This window comes from Mastigoproctus giganteus, chromosome 13 (assembly GCF_048544385.1).
Source record: "Mastigoproctus giganteus isolate SK-2022 chromosome 13, ASM4854438v1, whole genome shotgun sequence".
In the NCBI taxonomy this organism is placed as follows: domain Eukaryota; kingdom Metazoa; phylum Arthropoda; class Arachnida; order Uropygi; family Thelyphonidae; genus Mastigoproctus; species Mastigoproctus giganteus.
In genome coordinates, this window is record NC_143587.1 from 47,428,383 (window position 1) to 47,448,397 (window position 20,015).

Genomic DNA, 20,015 nt, shown 5'->3' on the forward strand with positions numbered 1-20,015 from the left:
CATACTCACCAGATGTGAGCCCCTGGGGAGATATTATTATTATCATCCATATGGTGCAAGGAAACTTGCACCTTTCTGTACATGTACTCCCAGAATTCAAATTCTAACACTACCTTAGATTAAATATTATTATTATTATTATTATCATCCATATGGTGCAAGGAAATTTGCACCTTTCTATACATGTACTCCCAGAATTCAAATTCTGCATCCATTATGTCCAAATGACACCATTTTTTGACACAATTTTTATGTTGAATTAATACTTTCTTGGTAATGTTTCTAGAGCAATGAGGCTTAGCTCCATCTTTCTGGCTGCAAAAGCAACCAGAACCAGGAATGCTGGACACTGAAGAATCCCCCTCACCCCTTTAGGAAAGCTTCCGTACCTCACCAGTGGGGGAGGGGGATTTGAGCAGGAACATCAGGTCAGTGCTTGTTTTACACATTAATTCAATTAACAGCGATATCCACATATAACGAGGATTAATGAATTTTTTGGAAATGCTTACTGAGAGATAGTCTGGTTCCAGAATAACTATGGTTTCTAATACGACAATGGAGAGTACGATATACCTAAAAGATTTTTTAGTGAACAAATGATTAGCAGAGCATCTACTGTATCTGCTACAGTTGCTGGATCTTACCCTACCAGATTTCTTTTGTGAGGTTTTCTTAAAAGATCCAATATTTGTACACAACCTTAAGATAATGCAGCAACTTAGCATAGTATATCACAAAAAAACTTAAAAAAAAAAAAAAAAAAAAAAATATATATATATATATATATATATATATATATACAATGGAACGTCAGTTATCTGGAATAATTTGAAAGGCTGATTTTTCTTCTTTTTTTAATTAATGGTAGTACAGTAAGCTCCACTTATAGTGATCACATTTGCAAATTGAATTTTGATTATAATAAGCGAAAGATCAACAAACAAAAAGCCCAATAAACCGAAAACTGCAGATTGATTTTATTGTTTTATGGTTGTGACCTCTAGAATTCTATGTGACCTTCAGAAATGTGCTTTATTAAAATATCACAGAGACTACTGGGTTTTCTCAGAAACCATGAGTGAATTTCAGATTTATTTAACTCCAGATTCAGTAAGAATAACATTGGCCAGAAATTGTGATTTATTATTTTTCTCATTTTTTTACAATAAAATGTGAAAGAAAAGAAAATGTGTAGTTTTAACATTGCAGCAAAAAACGGAAATTATTAATAGAATTAGAAATGGTGAAAATTTGAGAAATCTCTCCAAACAGTTTAATGTGGGGACTTCAATAATTTACAATATCAAGAAAAATTCCAATGCTATAACAGAATTTGTGTCAATTATGGATAGTGAAGGAGGATCTAGAAGGGAAAAAAAATGTCGAAACCTGAAAATGCTGCTTTAGAGAATATACTCGCTTTATTTTTTTTGTTTTCTTCAGAGCAAAGTTTAGGTGAACCAGTGTTGTGTGAAAAAGCATTGGATTTTAATCGAAAATTAATAGGTAATGAAGATTTTAAGGCAAGCATGGGTTGGCTGAAAAACTTTAAACTGAGACACAGTATATGTGAACTAGATTATTCAAGGCAAGAAACCTTCTGCAGATGAATCGGCAGTGGTGTCCTTTGAAAAGTAAGTTTGCTTCAGTTATAACAAATTATGAGAAAGAAAAAGTTTATAATGTTGATAAGACGGGCTTATTATAGAAAGCATTTGTCAAGAAAAACCTTAGCCACTAAAAGAGAAATGCCTGCACCAAGTTTTAAGATGAGAAAAGAGCAAGTTACAATTGCTGTGTGTTCAAATGTCACTGGGACGACAGATTGTCTGTGCTTGTTATCGGTAAGTCAAAATAAACCAGAGCATTTAAAAATATTTCTAATTTTCTTGTTTTGTATAAAAATACTTGGATGGATGTTTTTGTTTTCGGGATTGGTTTAATTTTTTTTATTTAATTAATCTTATTTCATTTAATCGTATGGTAAGACTATGTACAAGTTAGTGCAAATGCATCATAATTAGTACACAGCCAATTCTAAATTAGCAAATTATTTGCAAAAGCAGCATCGTTTAAGTCATATCTCATATTGTGAATACCTTCACAACATCGCACTACTTCGAATAAGTAATGCTTCACCTAAAGGAGGGCGCCTCCGTAGCCAGGTGGGAAGGAGCAGCAGTGCGTAGTACACGCTTCTTGATTAGACCGGGGTTCGAGCCCGTCACCACCAAATACGGAGGATGCAGAGAGGTCAAGGGAATGACCACCGCATATTCCCGGAGCAATATGGCCTTAGTTGCTAATGCTCCTAAAAACCAAATAACAAACAAACAAACAACCTAAAGGAGAAGACTATTGTTACTTATTCTCAGTGGATACCACCACCCAGACAGCACCGTTTCGGGGCTCTTTGGCCCTTCTTCGGTGGATGGGTAGGTATCCAAGTGATGTAATGATGGCAAAACAGTTATGAAGTATAACTCCACAATATGAGAGATACCTGATGGTGTATAAGATGAATTAAGACTATATTTGATAGTCGTATGGTAAAATTAAATTTATTTAACCTTACCTTACAATTAAATTTATTTAACCTTACCAGAAAAATTTCTGGTTCGATTATCCAGAAGATTTGGCTATCCAGAAGATGTTTTTTGACATCAGTTAGTTATTCCGGATAACTGAAACTCTACTGTGTGTGTGTGTGTGTGTGTGTGTGTGTGTGTGTGTGTGTGTGTGTGTGTGTGTGTGTGTGTGTGTCAATCAACAAATGTGTGTGAAGCTAAAGCATGCTTAAAGGCCAGCGGAGAACAATTTCAACATATTTTATACTTTTTAATTGATATTCTTAATTTCAAAGCATTTTTATAAGTCTTTAAAACAATACACTTTGTTATCACTTGCATGAGTGCATAATCACTCTGTACAAAGAAATGGATATCAATTTTGAAATTGATATCCATTTAGAGAATCTAACATATTAGAATAGAAATTCCATTCTTCAAGCTTTAGTTTACAGGCTTGTCTTACAGGACTGCAACTGATCTGTCTCACTGAGGAAATTGTCAACCTTGATGTCTGTTATGTTAAATAGGAGATAGATGCTTGTTGTTTTGGCATATAGTCCACTGATTGTTTATGATTATAGCATGTATTGATCACACACAACGAACCTCTGAAATCAGGGGTTGCCTGTCCATGAAGGCTAACTTGGAGGTCACCTGGGAAACACAATGCATACATCTGTCCAAGGGGGGCTTCAGGGCAAAGGTAGTGATATTATGGGTCACCTAAGGTACCACTTTCTGGCAACTTACCTAGGGCTCCTTCTGTCTGAAATGGCATTCACAGACGTCTGATTTCAAACAGGCAACAAAAATGAACATTTCTTAAAATTAAAATCATCCTCAATAAAACATTTCCTGTGAAACCTTTTAAGAAATATTCTCCTAAATGTTCATTATTCTCAGTTTACTTCTGATTACATAATATAACTTCTTAATTACTCTTTTTTTCCACCCTGCAGTTCCTCCAACTGTCTCTCCTGATGCAGTTGAAACTAGGACTGCACCTTTTGGTTCTACAGTAGTAATGGATTGCCAAACAAACTTAGATCCACCAGTGGCATACACTTGGTATAAACAAGGAGGAATACTTCCATCAGATGCAACAGTTAACTCTGTATTGACTATTCCCAATGTAAAAGCTGAAGATGCCGGTACATATATTTGCACTGCTAGGAATAATCTGGCAACAATTGATATTCCAACTGTCCTTGTTGTTACTGGTATGTATCTATATGTGTGTATATGTAGAAATTCTTATTGAACATTAAGCCTATATTTGATTGTTGCAACAAATGAAACCTTCCTTTAAGAATTTTAGGCCTATTAAAAGTAATATAAAGGGTAGGTCACATCAGTTCACTAAGAAATAATTTGGGTAAATTAAATCTTGAAGTCAATTTCATGACCATGTTACTTTATTAATATATTACATTTATATGATGCTCTTTATGACATTTAAATGAATTGTTCAAACTGTTCTTGACAATGTACCTCTGGGTAAATTGCATCTCCTGTTGATAATTGACATAACCCACCCTGTAATTTCATTCTCATATATCATTATATACACTACATTACCAAAAATATTTGGGCTGTACCTCAAAGTGGGGGTAGAGTTTGTTGCATCACAGGTCAGTGCAAGCAACAAACAGTTTGCTTTATGAAGTTGTGCAGAAAGAATATAGTTGATTGAAATAAACACGATATGGTTATTTCTGCAACATAAAGGGGTAAAGGAGAATGTTCACATGATTTTGACACTTCAGCTTATCTAAAGACAACTGTGATAATATCCTTAAGCACAGAAAAGTACAGATTAGGCTACTAGAGACGGTCGTTTTCAAAGCCGCTAAGTGGATTTTTCTTATTTATTGATTTGAAATTATTGTTTTTCTAAAACTTTTGATTTAAATTTAGTAGTATAACATTATTTTGTGATTTTCTGATTAATTTGGTGTATTTATTCTTTACTCGGCCTTGTAATTGCATAAAAGTATCGGTAAAGGTTTCCACGTGTTTCAACTCCGCTAACCGTTCGTAATTTTCCCGCCTTTGTGATACGATATACTGTACTAGATAGCGTTAGTTGAACTTCGTTAGCAGTTAAATTGTACGTTTAAATAAATACATATAACGACTTAGATTACAAACGTAATATAATTAATTTTATTTAACATAATTATACATATAACCACTTAGGTTACGTAACATAAATAATTAGTAAAAACAAATAATTAATACATAACTTGATACGAAAGTTATATAAAGGGATTTCGCAGATAACACTCGTTACTGAAACGTAAATATTTCGTAGATAACACTCGTTACTGAAACGTAAATATTTCGTAGATAACACTCGTTACTGAAACATAAATATTCCGTAGATAACACTCGTTACTGAAACATAAATATAGCGTTATAACTGTGTTTGGATACAAGTTTAGGATTTAATTTTGTACAGAAATTGAAATTTTATTGAAAGTAAATCTAAATCATGACTCAAACCAGAGCAGCAAAGCAAAGGGCTCAAGCTAATGGGAATGCTGTGGCCCAGGGGAGAACTGAGGGGGGCAGTTGTCCTCTGAATCACAGCCTTGTAAGATGCACTATTTGCTTGATGTTTGCGGAGCAGTCAAGTATGGGACATGATACTGCCATGGGGGATGTCTTTGTGTGTGTGCGATGCAAGGAGTGTAAGGAGATAAGGCGACAACTCAGCGTTGTTATGGGCCTATATGAGAGCTTGAAGGATAGGGTGGATGCCCTCGAAGGATTACAAGTGAGGGGCCCATCAAGCTCTCAGCTGCCCACACCAATGCCAGAGCTTGCACTTGGTCATCGCGGAACACAGCGGCAACCCCCAAGGCAGAATGCGCTGGTCCCAAAGGAACTAGTAGTTGTTGGTGACTCTATTGTCAGGGAAACGGGAAACATGCTTTGTAAAAAGGATAGGTGGAATAGGACCAGGGTATGTCTGCCAGGGGCAAAAGTTGATGACGTTGTAGAGCGGATATCATCTTTTAAGGGCACAAAAGGTGATATAGTTGTACATCACCTTTAAGAGTAGGAGACCGGTGGAATTACTTGACAAGTACAGGTCACTGATGAAAAAAAGCCGTGAATTAGGGTTGAAATTGAAAGTGTCTGCAATTCTGCCCAGACACGATAGGAGTGAGTATATGATGAGAGCCCTGTCAATCAATTCGGCCCTGGAAAGATTGTGCAGGGCTCAAGGGGTAGAATTTTTTTCAGCCTGGTCTGTACTTGTTAACAGGAGAGACTGCTTCTACAGGGATGGGATACACTTAAATAGAAAGGGTGCAAGAATGTTTGCTGATGCTATCGAGGCAATGTTAGGTGGGTCGGAAAACTGCTAGATTGGGGGGATACAAGGACTAATAGATTAACAGTAGCCACTGGCAGAGGTGAAAGTGATTCTTGCACTGCTTCTATTGGAATGAGCCGCAGCCTGGAAAATAAGATGCAGGATATTTCAGAGACTGCTGGGAATCATTGGGGTACAAGTAAACACATGGGTTGTGTTAGGGTAGCTAAGAAAAAGAACAGGTGCATGTATACTTGTGTGTACACCAATGCTAGGAGTTTAGTAAATAAATTTGATGAATTTGAGGTATTGCTCAAAACATCAAAGGCAGATATTGTGGGGATTTCAGAGACGTGGTGTCACACAGATATAAGAAATGCAGAACTGGAATTTGGGGAGTACAATGTCTACAGAAAGGATAGACAGGATAGGAAGGGAGGAGGGGTTATGCTATTAGTTAAAAAACACATAAAATCCAAGGAAGTGAAGCCAGTCGACATCGCTGGACAGTGCAGTGTCGAGTCAGTTTGGTGTGACATAAGCATTGGGAGATCAAAATTGAGAGTAGGAGTGTGCTATAGGCCTAATGACTCTGATGAGTATAATAAGAAACTGTTCGGAGAAATAGAGTGGGCCAGTAAATCAGAGAGTCTTATAATGGGGGATTTTAATTTCCCAGATATTGACTGGAATTTGGGGGCTGGTCACTCACACAGTAGCAAGGCTTTTGTGGATTTATTGGATGATTGTTTTCTACATCAGCATGTTCGGGAGGCAACTAGAGGGAGTAATACTCTTCATTTGATTATCAGTAGTGATTCTTCATGCATTAAGAATCTGCAGATAAATGAACCACTTGGTGGCGGTGATCACAGTGTGCTGAAGTGGGAGTTACTCAAAGAGGTAACTACCATTAGGGGTAAAGGGAAGGGGTATTGCTTTCGTAAAGGCGACTACAATGGACTGAGACAGTATTTAAATTCTATACAGTGGGATCAACTGATGATATTGCCAACAGCAAATTCAAAATGGGAAGCATTCAAAGAACTTATCGTGGAAGCTACTAGGCTTTACATACCAACTAAGAAATATTGTTCAAGGTTTAGGCCTAAATGGTTGTCAGATGAACTAATGAGGCATATGGCAGAGAAGAAAAATGCATGGGATACATACAAATTAACACGTGACACGGACGCCTATGATAGATACAAGTTGATCTGTAACCAAGTTACAAAGGAGGTTAGGCAGGCGAAGGCAGATTACGAGAGATCCTTGGCAAGGGATGCGAAGAAAAACAGCAAAGAGTTCTTTACTTATGTAAACTCTAGAAGGAAGGGGATGAATCAGATTGGTCCACTTGAGATCGATGGGTCAACTGTTGATGACCCTGCTCGGGTAGCTAACAAACTAAATGAATATTTTGCATCGACATTCACACATGAGGAGTTATTCAGCGAGGGGAATGCCAGAGGTGTATTCAACTCTAGCAGTAAGCTAGAGAATCTTGTAATAACTGAGAGCAAAGTGGAGGAGAAATTGTTGAAGATAAACACAAGAAAGGCACCTGGGGTGGATGGGATCTATCCAGTTATATTAAAGGAGGCAGCAAAGGAGGTAAGCAAACCCTTAGCCATAATTATGAGAGCTTCCTTGAACTCAGGGGAGGTACCCATTGACTGGAGATGTGCAAATGTGACCCCAATTCACAAAGGGGGATCAAAGGCTGACACAAGTAATTATAGACCTGTGAGTTTAACTTCTGTTCCCGGAAAATTAATGGAGGCACTGGTGAAAGAAGCACTGCAGGATCATCTAGACAAGACTTCAGTTATAGCTAGGACACAGCATGGTTTTGTTAAGGGGAAGTCTTGCCTGACCAATTTGATTGGATACTATGATGCAGTCACAAAAGAACTGGATGCAGGGAATAACTTTGATATTATATACTTGGATCTTAGAAAGGCTTTTGATACTGTTGCACATGGAAGACTGCTGCACAAATTGGAGCAGTGTGGCATTGGAGGCAAGTTGCTGCTATGGATAAAGGGGTGGTTGAGGGGGAGAAGACAGAGAGTGTTAATCAATGGACACTGCTCATCGTGGACTAATGTTATTAGTGGAGTCCCTCAGGGTTTGTTATTTTCTGTATTTATAAATAATATTGATGATGGTATATCAAGCTTAATGTCCAAGTTTGCAGATGATACAAAGGTTGGCAGGGTTGTTAAGGACGCTACTGATGCTATGCTGCTGCAACAGGATCTGGAAAGGTTGAGCAGATGGGCTGAGAGATGGCAAATGAAGTTTAACATTGACAAATGTAAAGTACTACATATGGGAAACAGCAACCTCAGAGCAACGTATCAACTCTGTGGTACTACACTGACAGTGGTAGAGAATGAAAAGGACCTGGGGGTAATTGTGCAGGCAGATATGAAGTTCTCTGAGCAGTGCAGACTGGCTGCAAGAGTAGCTCATGGTGTATTGTCAATGATATATAGGAATTTTTCTAGCAGGGATAAGGAGGTGATTATTCCCTTGTATAAGGCAATGGTCAGGCCACACCTAGAGTACTGTATACAGGCCTGGAGGCCTCATTTCAGGAAGGATGTAGAGCTGCTGGAACGAGTACAAAGAAGGGCAACTAGATTGGTGAATGGGACAAAGGGGTTCTCTTACGAAGAAAGGCTTAAGTTTTGCAAATTACAGTGTCTGGAAACTAGGCACCAGCGGGGTGATCTGATAGAGGTGTACAAAGCCTTGAATGGTTTGAGCATGCTCAATGCTGATGGGATTCTTCCTCTAGCTCAGAAAAATCACCTGAGAGGGCATAAATTCAAATTGAGGAAAGACAGATGTAGGATAGATGTGCGGAAATTTGCCTTTAGCCAGCGGGTGGTTGGTGGGTGGAACAGACTTCCATCCCTTGTCGTGGAAGTTGATAGCCTAAATAAGTTTAAGGCTCAGCTGGACAGGTATTTCGAACGAACAGAGGGGTGAAGTGGAAGTGGTTATTTTTATTTATTTATGTTACTTTTTTTTTTTTTTTTTTTTGGCTGATGCTGCATAAGCTTGCTTTCTTGCATCAAATGCCTCTACTAATGCTAATGCTAAAAAGATTTTTCTAATGTAGAAAACAAGACAACATTATTGAGAGAACAGAGTAAAAGAACCTTAATATAAGTAGCAAAAGTCACTATACTTCGTAGCTGCATGTTTCAAGTGAGATCCATCATATGAGCCAAAAAAGAGAATTGCATGATCAAATTTCCATAAATAGGGCTGCTTACATGGCAGTTTATTCATCCATCTTGCACTGGAGTCTGTTCAGTTAGCATATGTTTTACCTGAGCTTTAGAATTGATCTCATAATGAGAATTTGAATTCTATCTGGATGATCAATCTATGTTGACTATATATGGGAGATTTCCAAAAATGCTATAGTATATGAAATTATGGTTTCACAAGGATTCTGCCATAAGTAAGAAATCAAGTGAATATTCATACTCCTGTATGTAGAAAGGAAAAAAAAAAAAGCATCTTTGACAATGTTAACCAGAATAAGGTACTCAGACTCTGCTACTAAGATTTTATCCATTTAATCATTTTGGCAGTAAATCTAGAGCAAGGATGTATAATATGCAAGCTGTACAAGGGTGGTTCAATAAAGAATTGCCCTGACCCAGCTGCAGAGGTGCTAGCATGTTGATCCTTGGCACAGGTTTTAGTCCTTCTCTACATAGCTATCGTGCAGATTTACACATTTTTCCCATAACTACATCAATGGATGAGGTTATGGATACGTTTTTGTAGAAGTGGTGAGGTTGGTCTTTGAACCATGACTCTGTTGCAGAAATGACTGGTTTCTGTGATAATGAGACACTCATTTCTACACAGAAATGAGTGTCTCATTATCAGGGAAGTCATTCCCCTGAGAAATGATTTGAGGGAAGGAAACAAGAAGTCCAATGGTGCAAGATCGGGTGAGTAGGCTGGATGGAGCAGTATTTCATATCCACAAGTGGCCGCTTGTGTTGTTGCAATTTCAGAAGTGTGAACTGAGGCATTGTCTTGAAACATTCTCACACCTTTGGACAGCATTCCATGCCTACATGTTTTGATTTTCTCCGTAATTTTGTGAGTAAGTTGGCATAATAGGCACCTATAATTGTTCTACCTTTCGGCAGGTAATCAGTCATTATTACACCTTTCTCATCCCAAAACACTGTCAGCATGACCTTTCCTGCTGACGCTTTGACCCTTGCCTTCTTGGGGGTTGGGGAACCATGATGTTGCTGTTCCATGGACTGCTTTTTACTTTCAGGGTCAAAATGTTGTATCCATTTCATCCATAGTGATTAGACAAGAGAAAGTCTTCCTCATTTTTTTTTGGCACAGAGCCAACAACTCTTGCGATTTCTGTTGTCGATCAGCCTTCTGGAAACCAGTCAATAATCGGGGACTCCATCTTGCACTTGATTTCCGTAAATGGAATTGGTCATGAAGGACTGTTTCAACAGAGCCCATGCTAATCTTCACCTCCTGGAACAATTCATGCACAAATATTTGACGATCTTCCATGATTAACGACTCCACTTTTCTGATCATGCTGTCATCAATGGGGATGACCTGGAATGGGCTCAGATTCTACCGATGTCTGATCACACCTAAACTGTCTATACCAGTGCTTCACAATGCCATAGGATGGGGCTTCATCCTTATATACAACAGTCATCTCCTCGTAGATTTATTTAGGAGATTCCCCCTTCAAGAACAGATACCAGATTACAGCTCTGGCTTCAACTTTGTCCATGATGCTACTTTGTCACACGTTCAGCTCTGCAAGAGAAAAATTAAGACACAGGGCTGAAATTTTACACTTTTAGTACAGAGATATGTATGATGCTACACACAAAATATCATGACTCTGCGATATGTGAGGTGAGGGCAATTCTTTACTGAACCACCCTCGTACATAGTCTATCAACATTTTCAATGCAGCTTGCCACTTTGCTGTATTTTTAATTTCTAATTTTGCAGAACTAATATTCTACTTTTAAAATTAAAAGATGAGCATTCAAAATTTGAAATTGTAAAATATATACAAGATGAAACAGTAACTAGATAGTTTAAATTATAAAATAATGCTTAGTGTGGTTTTTCTCCCCCTCCCCTCACCTGGTTAAGAATGTGTTTTACTCTCAAGATCAAGTTTGGTCCACCATCACCTTTGAGTTGTGCATCCCTGTACACCTCAAGTATGATAACTTTTAAAATAACTTAGAATTATTATTAGGTATAGTTGGGGAAATATTGGCCCTATAATGTTAAGTTCTGTTTGAGATTTGTGTGATTGTAAAATGCAGCTGAGTTAAGACAACCCATACCAACCTAATATTTAAATTTTCATTGTTATTTTTTATGGGTTGTAAAACTATATTTAACCTAGTATTTAACCTAATTCTAGTACACAATGTTACTAATTTGAGATCTGTGATTTCTTTTCTCTATCTTGAGTTCTTATTCATAAATTGCCTAAGTTTCTTAAAAGGAGAAGAAACCCAGAGTTTGGTAGAGAGATCCCAATACTTAAGTTATCACTCTTGACAGCCAGCCAGCCAGCAAGAAAAATACTCTGCCTGCTTGAGTGGCCCTGGGTGCAAAGCGTTTGAGACTGAGTGATTTCCCTGTGCCTCTCAGTGCAATTTTCAAAAAGCGATATATAGTTCTTTTACATTCCTCTCATTAAGCAATCTATTTTATACCCGCTCTTGCTACAAAAGTACTTGTAAAGAGCAAGAAAGGAAAGTCACCTTTCTTTTTTTCTCATAGTTTTATTACTAATCCCCTACTACTTTTTTGCTTGGTCACACCAGGCACTGCTCCTGCCTCCCCATGGTGGGCCCGGAAACCTTGGCAGAAAAGCTCATCTGCCAAGGGCCAAAAGGAGCAAAGATGGAGCACATTTATTCACCTTTGTAGCCGACAAGCTCTCGGCCACAGACTGAAACTGATTATAACAGTTCACAACCCAAGAGGTTGAAAACAAATTCAACAACAAAAGAGTTTCCTTCCCTTCTAATTTTACATTCACTTTCAGAACAACCTCTCAGCAAATTATCTCCTTTCCTCATCCAGAAACACTTGGAGAGTATTGCAGGATCTCCAGAAACTATGAAGAGGCTGCAATCTGGAGACCTACTTTTAGAAACAACAAACTGTAGATATTCAGAGAAACTCTTACAACTTTCAAATTTTACTGGGATACCAATTAAAGTATCTCCCCATGCTACCCTAAATACATCCAAAGGTGTGATTTCTAGCTGGGATCTGTTGAATGTGACAGTGGATGAAATAACTCAAGAGCTTCACGATCAAAATGTTATTGCATCAAAAAGAATCATGATTAAAAAAGACAAACTTATACCTACTAGGAATATTATCCTTACATTTAATTCCCCAAGCCTACTATCAACGATAAAAGCTGGCTATCTACTTTGCCATGTTCATCCATATATTCCCAATCCCTTGAGATGCTACAAGTGCCAAAAGTATGGTCACTCTCAGGCAACATGTAGAGGAAACACAGTTTTTCCCAACTGTATCTTCTGATCATAGTCAGTCTGAATGTTTGGCAACAGAAAAGATTTGTCCAAACTGCGAAGGTAACTATCCTGCATATTCTAAAACTTGAGAGATCGAAAACTGAGGAAAAAAATTGTTAAATATAAGGTTGAGAATAAGGTAAGCTATCAAGAAGCAAGGAAAATAATTGCTCCTACTATGCCCAAATGTACTTATACAAATGTTGCACAAAAACAACAAACAGTGTCCACCCAAACTGATGTTACCATCCCCTCAAACATATCAATCTCTGACTGGGCTCGAGCTGTCCTCTGTCAGCAACAGTCCAGTATCCCTAAGAACTCAGACCAGGCAAGTAACGCTCCTTTTACAATACCAGAGACATCTCCTTCTCCTCCAGTGATTGCTAGTACATCACATAGTCAAAGTTCCAATCCAAGAATCATCATGGATGCTGATTATTCTTCCAGCCAGGACGATCCAACTCTATTGATCTATATAATCAATAGAGCATTGATTATATAGATCTATTGAATGTCAATCGCAGATATCCCTAAATAAAATACAAAAGTAGGCAGTGCTCAATGGCCATCATCTTTCACAACAGAAAACTGTTGCTATACACTTTTACAATCAATGTAAATTGCATACAGATCCCGAACTTCACGTGTCAGACTTCACCACTCCGATTGCCAACAACATCAGATTCTTGGGATTAACCCTTGACAACAAGATAAACTTCCTTGAACATTTTAAATTTGTACGTAATGCCTCTCAGAAAGCTGAACATGCTAAGAGCTTTATCTGCCCTGTCTTGGGAAGCAGATCGTACCTCATTGCTTCAATTATATAGAGCATTGATTATATAGAGCCTTTCGGATTATGCTGCTCCAGTCTACGATTCTGCCCAAAACAGTGTATTACGCTGGGTGGATCCCATACAGCACAGTGCATTACAGATTGCACTTGGAGCCTTCAGGACATCTCTGACTCAGTCTGTGTATTGAAGCTCATGGGCCCCACTTTGCACCTCCACAGAAAAATGTTACTACTGAAGTATGCAGCCAAAATAAAAAGTTGCTGTTTGCATTCTATTCACCCATATCTCTTTGATCCACAACTACCTAATCTCTATAGAAATAAATCTAATAAAATAAAGGCCAACAGGTCTACTTCTTTTTGAAATATCACAGAGTTGGAAAGTTCCTCTTCACAATAGTCAACAGGTAATGAATTACTTTATTCTACCTTGGATTCCCCCCTCCTCAACTGAACTTTGATACTTATTTTCTTCAATGGGGTAAGAATCTTCTATTGACTCTCAACATGAAACAATTCCATGCAAGTCATGTTCAGAGTTATGTTGATTTCCTGCCAATATATACTGATGGGTCCAAATCTCAATCAGCTGTTGGAGCAGCAGCAGTGTTTCCCTCTGCTATCATTTCAGCTTCCCTTCCACCTGGGTATAGCAACTTTTCTGCAGAACTACATGGAATAAAACTAGCTCTATAAAATCTGAATCTTTACCCATCTCCAAAATACTTAATTTGCACTGACTCTCTCAGCTCAAAGCAATGCAAAATCCCTCCTATTTGAATCACCCTATTTTAAATCAAATCAGGTGGATGCTCTTGTAAATTGAACATTGTCAACAATAAGTGAACTTTTGTTGGATTCCAGCACATTCAGGGATAAAGGGGAATGAACTGGCAGATATATATACAAAAATTCCGTCAACGTTAGATTTGACCTCTGTCCATATTCCAGTCTTGGACTATAATGTCATCATAGCAGCAGCATGCCTTGCACAGTGGAAAGAACTATGGAACACCCAGACTAATAAAAAACTTTTCCAATTGAAACAGGAAAAAATTTTGGCACTCTAGCATCCAGACAACAAGAAGGGAAGAGGTGGTACTTGCACAGGCAAGAATAGGGCGTACTCATCTGACCCCATCTCCATCTACTCACTGGTGATGATCCTCCTCAGTGTCGACACTGCTCAGCACAAATAACAGTCAGACATATTCTTATTGACTGTTCTCACTATCAACAGGACAGACCATCAGTCCTGCTTTCTTTAACAAATCTTCAACAACCGAGATCACTAGAGCATATTATTGGCAATCAAGAAAATATTAATGAACTTTTCAGCTTTCTGAAAAAAATTGGAATATATAATTGATTCTGAATAGTTTTATAAAATAAAATTGAAATGGCTTCATTTCTGAATTATTTCCTAACACATCCCTATGACAATCGCACTATAGCTAGTGTAGCTTATGCACCATTAAACATCCATGTAACACACACACACACACACACACACACACACACACACACACACACACACACACACACACACACACACACACACACACACACACACGCCTGCTTGAGTTTCACTGTTCAGTACTTTTTATTTGTGATAATATTAAAATGTGATCTCAAAATATAATGACATTTAATCTAAAACTATATATATATATATATATGAAAGTAATACCGTGTAGCCTTCGTATAATGCTGCTGTAATGGCTGTTTTTTGACACTTGCATTCTTTTTAGGTTTCTTCTTTTTTTTTTTTTTTTTTTTATTATTAAAACCTGAGTGTTCAGAATAAATTTTCTGGTATTCAGCTGCTATACACACATTGACTAAGTTCATAGTATGTGCATTGATAGAAGGTAGCTATTATTGCAAATTTTGTTCATTTTGTTGAGATTACTATAATTGCATATATTACAATTTATTATAATGCTTTTTTCAGTCAGCTAATGATTTGAATTATTACTAGTAGTTCTCATTTATGTTGTTTAAATAGGGATCTTGTTATGATTTGTTTTCCTTTATACCTGAATATTTTTAATGTAAACTAGGGGGTTTGTCCCCTGCTCACTTTGCTTGCCAACCCCGCTCACGCTTTTCTATGTAAAATGTAGAGGAATGACAGAATAAGTCAAATTTTTTCTATGTAAAAGACACATGTCAACACACTGATCTGATGTTCTTCCTCCCACTTTTTACTCTCATCCTTCAGCCTGGCCAACAGTGGTGTTGGCGGGCATCTTGGAGTCCTACTAGGGGCCCTGTGGCCAAGAATCCAACACAAACAACAGAACCCAACACTAAACTACACATGCAACACACAACACTTTTCGGGCTTTTACAGTGGTTCTGTATTCATCACAAGAGTACCGATGGCACAGATATGGGGAAACCACAGGTACCACCTTACCCAAACACTATGCCACTATGATCGATATCTAATCAGGAAATCACCTATGTAATTATTTACCTTCCATTTGTAGTGACATAATTGCCCTCCCCACTTGTACCATTGACTGCATCCCTCTTCTCCCATTGGCTACCCCGACCACATGCCATTCTCAAGGTGGAATAAATATCACTATGTAATTATTTACCTGTGTTTACATAGGTCACATAGGAAAAGGCCTTTTGTTTTGGGTTCCATAATGCATGAGGAATATTGTTGAATCCAAAAGAACAGGACTAAAATATTTACATACTATACAAATGGTGCCTCCATAGCCAGGTGGGCTGGAGCAGCAGTGCGTAGTACACACTTCCTGATTAGACCGGGGTTTGAGCCCATAACCATCAAATACAGAGGATGCGGAAGGTCAGGGAATGACCACTGCATATCCCCAGCCCGGATAAAGGGTGAGGGTTGGCGTCAGGAAGGGCATAAGGCCATAAAAATTTCATGCCAAAACAGTAAAAACGCTGACCTCGTATAATAATGGGAAAAAGGGGATTTAAATTATATTTAAAAATTTGTATAGTATGTAAAAATTTACATACTATACAAATATTTAAAATATTTTAAAAATAAACTATTTACAAATATACAAACTATATCGGGTCCCTTCTTCTGCTGACATTACAATGGAACATCAGATGATGCCATGCATGGTCATGTATTACAGACTGAAGCACATACACTTGGACTCAGGGGAGGTCCCCACGAACTGGAGATGTGCAAATGTATCCCCAATTCACAAAGGGGGGGATCGAAGGGTGACATGAGTAATTACCGACCAGTTAGTTTAACTTCTGTTCCAGGTAAAATAATGGAGTTACTGGTTAAAGATGCATTGCAGGATCATCTAGACAAGACTGCAGCAATAATTCAGACCAAGCATGGGTTTGTTAAGGGAAAGTCTTGTCTGACAAATTTGATATTATGATGTGGTTACAAAGGAACTGGATGCAAAAAATAATTTTGATATCATATATTTGGATTTCAGGAAAGCTTCTGACACTGTTGTGCATGGAAGACTATTGTACAAATTGGAGCAGAATGGTATTAAGGGTAATTTGCTACAATGGATAAAAGGATGGTTGAGTGGGAGAAGACAGAGGGTGGTAATGAATGGGTGCTGCTCTTTGTGGAGTCCCACAGGGTTCGGTGTTGGTTCCTCTGTTGTTTTGTATATTTATCAATGATATTGATGAAGGTATATCAGGCTTAGTGTCGAAGTTTGCAGATGAAACAAAGGTTGGCAGGGTTGTTAATGACAATAATGGCAGTTTGCTACTGCAACAGGATCTAGATAATTTGGGCAGATGGGCTAAGAAGTGGCAACTGAAGTTTAACCTTGACAAATGCAAAGTACTGCATATGGGTAGAAGTAACTCCAGAGAAACGTACCAACTGTGTGGTACTACACTTAAGGTGGTAGAAAATGAAAAAGACCTGGAAATAATTGTGCAGTCAGATATGAAGTTTTCTGAGCAATGCAGACAGGCTGCCAGGGCAGGTCATGGGATTTTGTCAATGATATATAGGAATTTTGCTAGCAGGGAGAAGGAGGTGATTGTTCCTCTGTATAAGGCAATGGTCAGGCCGTGCCTTGAGTACTGTGTACAGGTCTGGAGGCCTCATTTTAGGAAGGATGTAGATTTGCTTGAGCATGTACAGAGAAGGGCAACAAGATTGGTGTGGGGAATGAAGGGATCCTCTTGCCAAGAGAGGCTTAAGTTCTGCAAATTGCAGTGGCTGGAGACTAGGCACCTGCGCGGTGATCTGATTGAGGTGTATAAGGCCTTGAATGGGTTTGAGCACACTGAATTCTGATGGGATCCTTCCACTTGTTCAGATTACGAACCTAAGGGGGCATAAATTCAAATTAACAAAAGACAGATGTAGAATAGATGTGCGGAAATTTGCCTTTAGCCAGCGGGTGGTTAATTGCTGGAACAAACTTCCATCTGTCATTGTGGAAGTTGATAGGTTAAATAAATTTAAGGAGGAACTGGACAGGCATTTGGAGGGAATAGTGTTATTTATTTATTTTTTTTTGGCTGATGCTGCATAAGCTCATACACTTGCTTTCTTGCATCACATGCCACTACTACTACAAGGTTGGCAAACATTATGGAGGCAATTCTTTCAATGAAAGACAACAATGTAATTATTTACCTGTGCATTTGTAGTGACGTAATTGTCTTGCCCCCTTTTTCCATTGGCTTGAATAAATATCACTAGGGGAGAGGAAAACGTTTTTAATGTATAGAGAAATTATCTTTATTAAAAAAAGGAAAAACTAGCAGAGATGCAATTTTGAGGAGTATTAGATAAACTGAGAACATTTTGTCAATTTAACCAAATAAGATCAATATGTTTTATATGTATAACTTTAAATAATTTTCATACACTATATGAATTTAATTTATTATTTTACAGGTGTGATTCCATACTTTCCACAAGCGCCACTGTCTTATTTAAAAATGCCTACACTGCATGATGCCTATTTGAACTTCGATATAGAATTAGCTTTCAAACCAGAAAGTTTAAATGGTAAGAATTATGATATGTTTAACGTTTTAAGTAACTGTTTAAATTTTGCTTTATTGCATCACTTTTACTCCCATCTCTTTTCTCTGTATTGTTGATACTCACTATTTCTTATAACTTGTGCTGTTGTGCACTCTTTATTTGCTTGTTTGCCCTTTTATATTTACTTGTTTGCCCTCTGTCTTACTTTTTGATGTACTTATACAATCAATTACATTTCCATGACTGAACAAATTAACTGAGCAGTAAAAATAGATTACTTTCCACTGGCTTGGCAGCACAGTGGTTTACTAATGATAAGAGCTCAGGATACTGTCATGCATATTTTAATTAATGTTCTCTACTTCCTAATATGTCATTCAAAAGGAATGGTGTCTCTTATGTTTACCTTGTGCTTTACTGAATTTTATTATCAATATTGTGTAAGTAGTGGTGTTGCCATATTGGCACGTCAAAGAATATGCATTAACAGGAGGGAAAACAAAATACATTGTGTTGTTAACAAAGCAGTTTATTACCACTGACAGTTCCCTGTGACTAGAGGATATTCAGGAAATTTGAGTGATATTGCAACTACACCTCAAAAACATGTAACACAGGATGCAAAAATTTAAACTTGGGTAAACCAAACATGATTTAGTCATACAAAAATCCCTCTATTAAAATGAGGGTGAAAAATAGTGTGTAACTTTGGATGAACCTTTATAAAATTCAAAATGAAGAATGGTGCTGGGAAACATTATTTTGAAAACAAAACTAGAGAAACTTTACCACAAAATAAATATTGCAAAGAGACATTAAAAGAAGATACTTTAAGAAAGGCATAAACCATCACATGCCAAGAATGTAGTTGAGTTAAAACAGGCCATGCATAAACATAGATTCAAAAATTAAAATAACAATAATGAAATAGTCAAGTAAATATAAAATTAAAATTTTAAATATTTTCTCTTTTTGTTCACTTCCCGCTTCATCTACAAATTTTTTCCTCTTTGAAATGCTGTTGCTGTTTCTTCTTCTGTCACCATATCTAGTCTCATCTTCTAGACACATTCTTATATCCCATCCCCCAAGTTAATATCTGTTTTTTTTTTAAACACATTTCGATTCACTTCATCATTGATTCTATCTAAATCCACTGCAGCATTGTAAATGCCACTTTTTATGTTATAATTTTTAATATTAGCCAATCTTTTTTTCTCTTGTGTTCTGTAGTTTTTTTTTGACTATCAGAAGTGTCTTTCGGATGGAACATACTCCCTTCTTCCTGATAGGGTTCTATCTAATTTTTCTATTCCTAAGTATCAGAACTTTGCTGAAAGCAATGGTTAGATCTAAGAAATGGGATATAGTTAGATAACAAAAATAGGTTCCATACAATTTCTTATGCAATTGATAAATAATATGGGCACAGTTATTATCCCCATTTCACAATGCATTACATTTCAGGCAAGTGCAATTTTTTTTTTTTTTTTTTCATTGAAGTTTCATTTTCTGTTGATTAATAGAAGCAAAAAGTAAATAACTAACTTTTTTTTTTTGAATTAACTAATAATATATAAAAGTAATTGTTTTCACTTCACTGCACATACCTCAACGTAATATTCACTCAACTTTTTGTAATGCACTTTACTTATTTCCTTCTGGGTTTAATGTTGACAGTGGTTGTGCCCCATTTTGGTGCAATGGGTGTCATGCTATCTCTGTC

General features: G+C 37.4%; 1 protein-coding gene across 11 annotated transcripts in view; it reads left to right on the forward strand.

The window, feature by feature from the left end:
* The window catches only part of trol (terribly reduced optic lobes), a 1,731,230-nt gene that overhangs the window by 1,541,123 nt on the left and 170,092 nt on the right, over positions 1–20,015 (forward strand). For 10 of the 11 annotated variants that reach the window (XM_090387691.1, XM_090387699.1, XM_090387692.1 and 7 more), the window contains 2 exons: positions 3,533–3,793; positions 18,197–18,310. In XM_090387691.1, coding sequence (XP_090243817.1) covers positions 3,533–3,793; positions 18,197–18,310 — 375 coding nt within the window. The remainder of the gene's footprint in view (positions 1–3,532; positions 3,794–18,196; positions 18,311–20,015) is intronic. The other variant, XM_090387694.1, reaches the window with a different exon arrangement.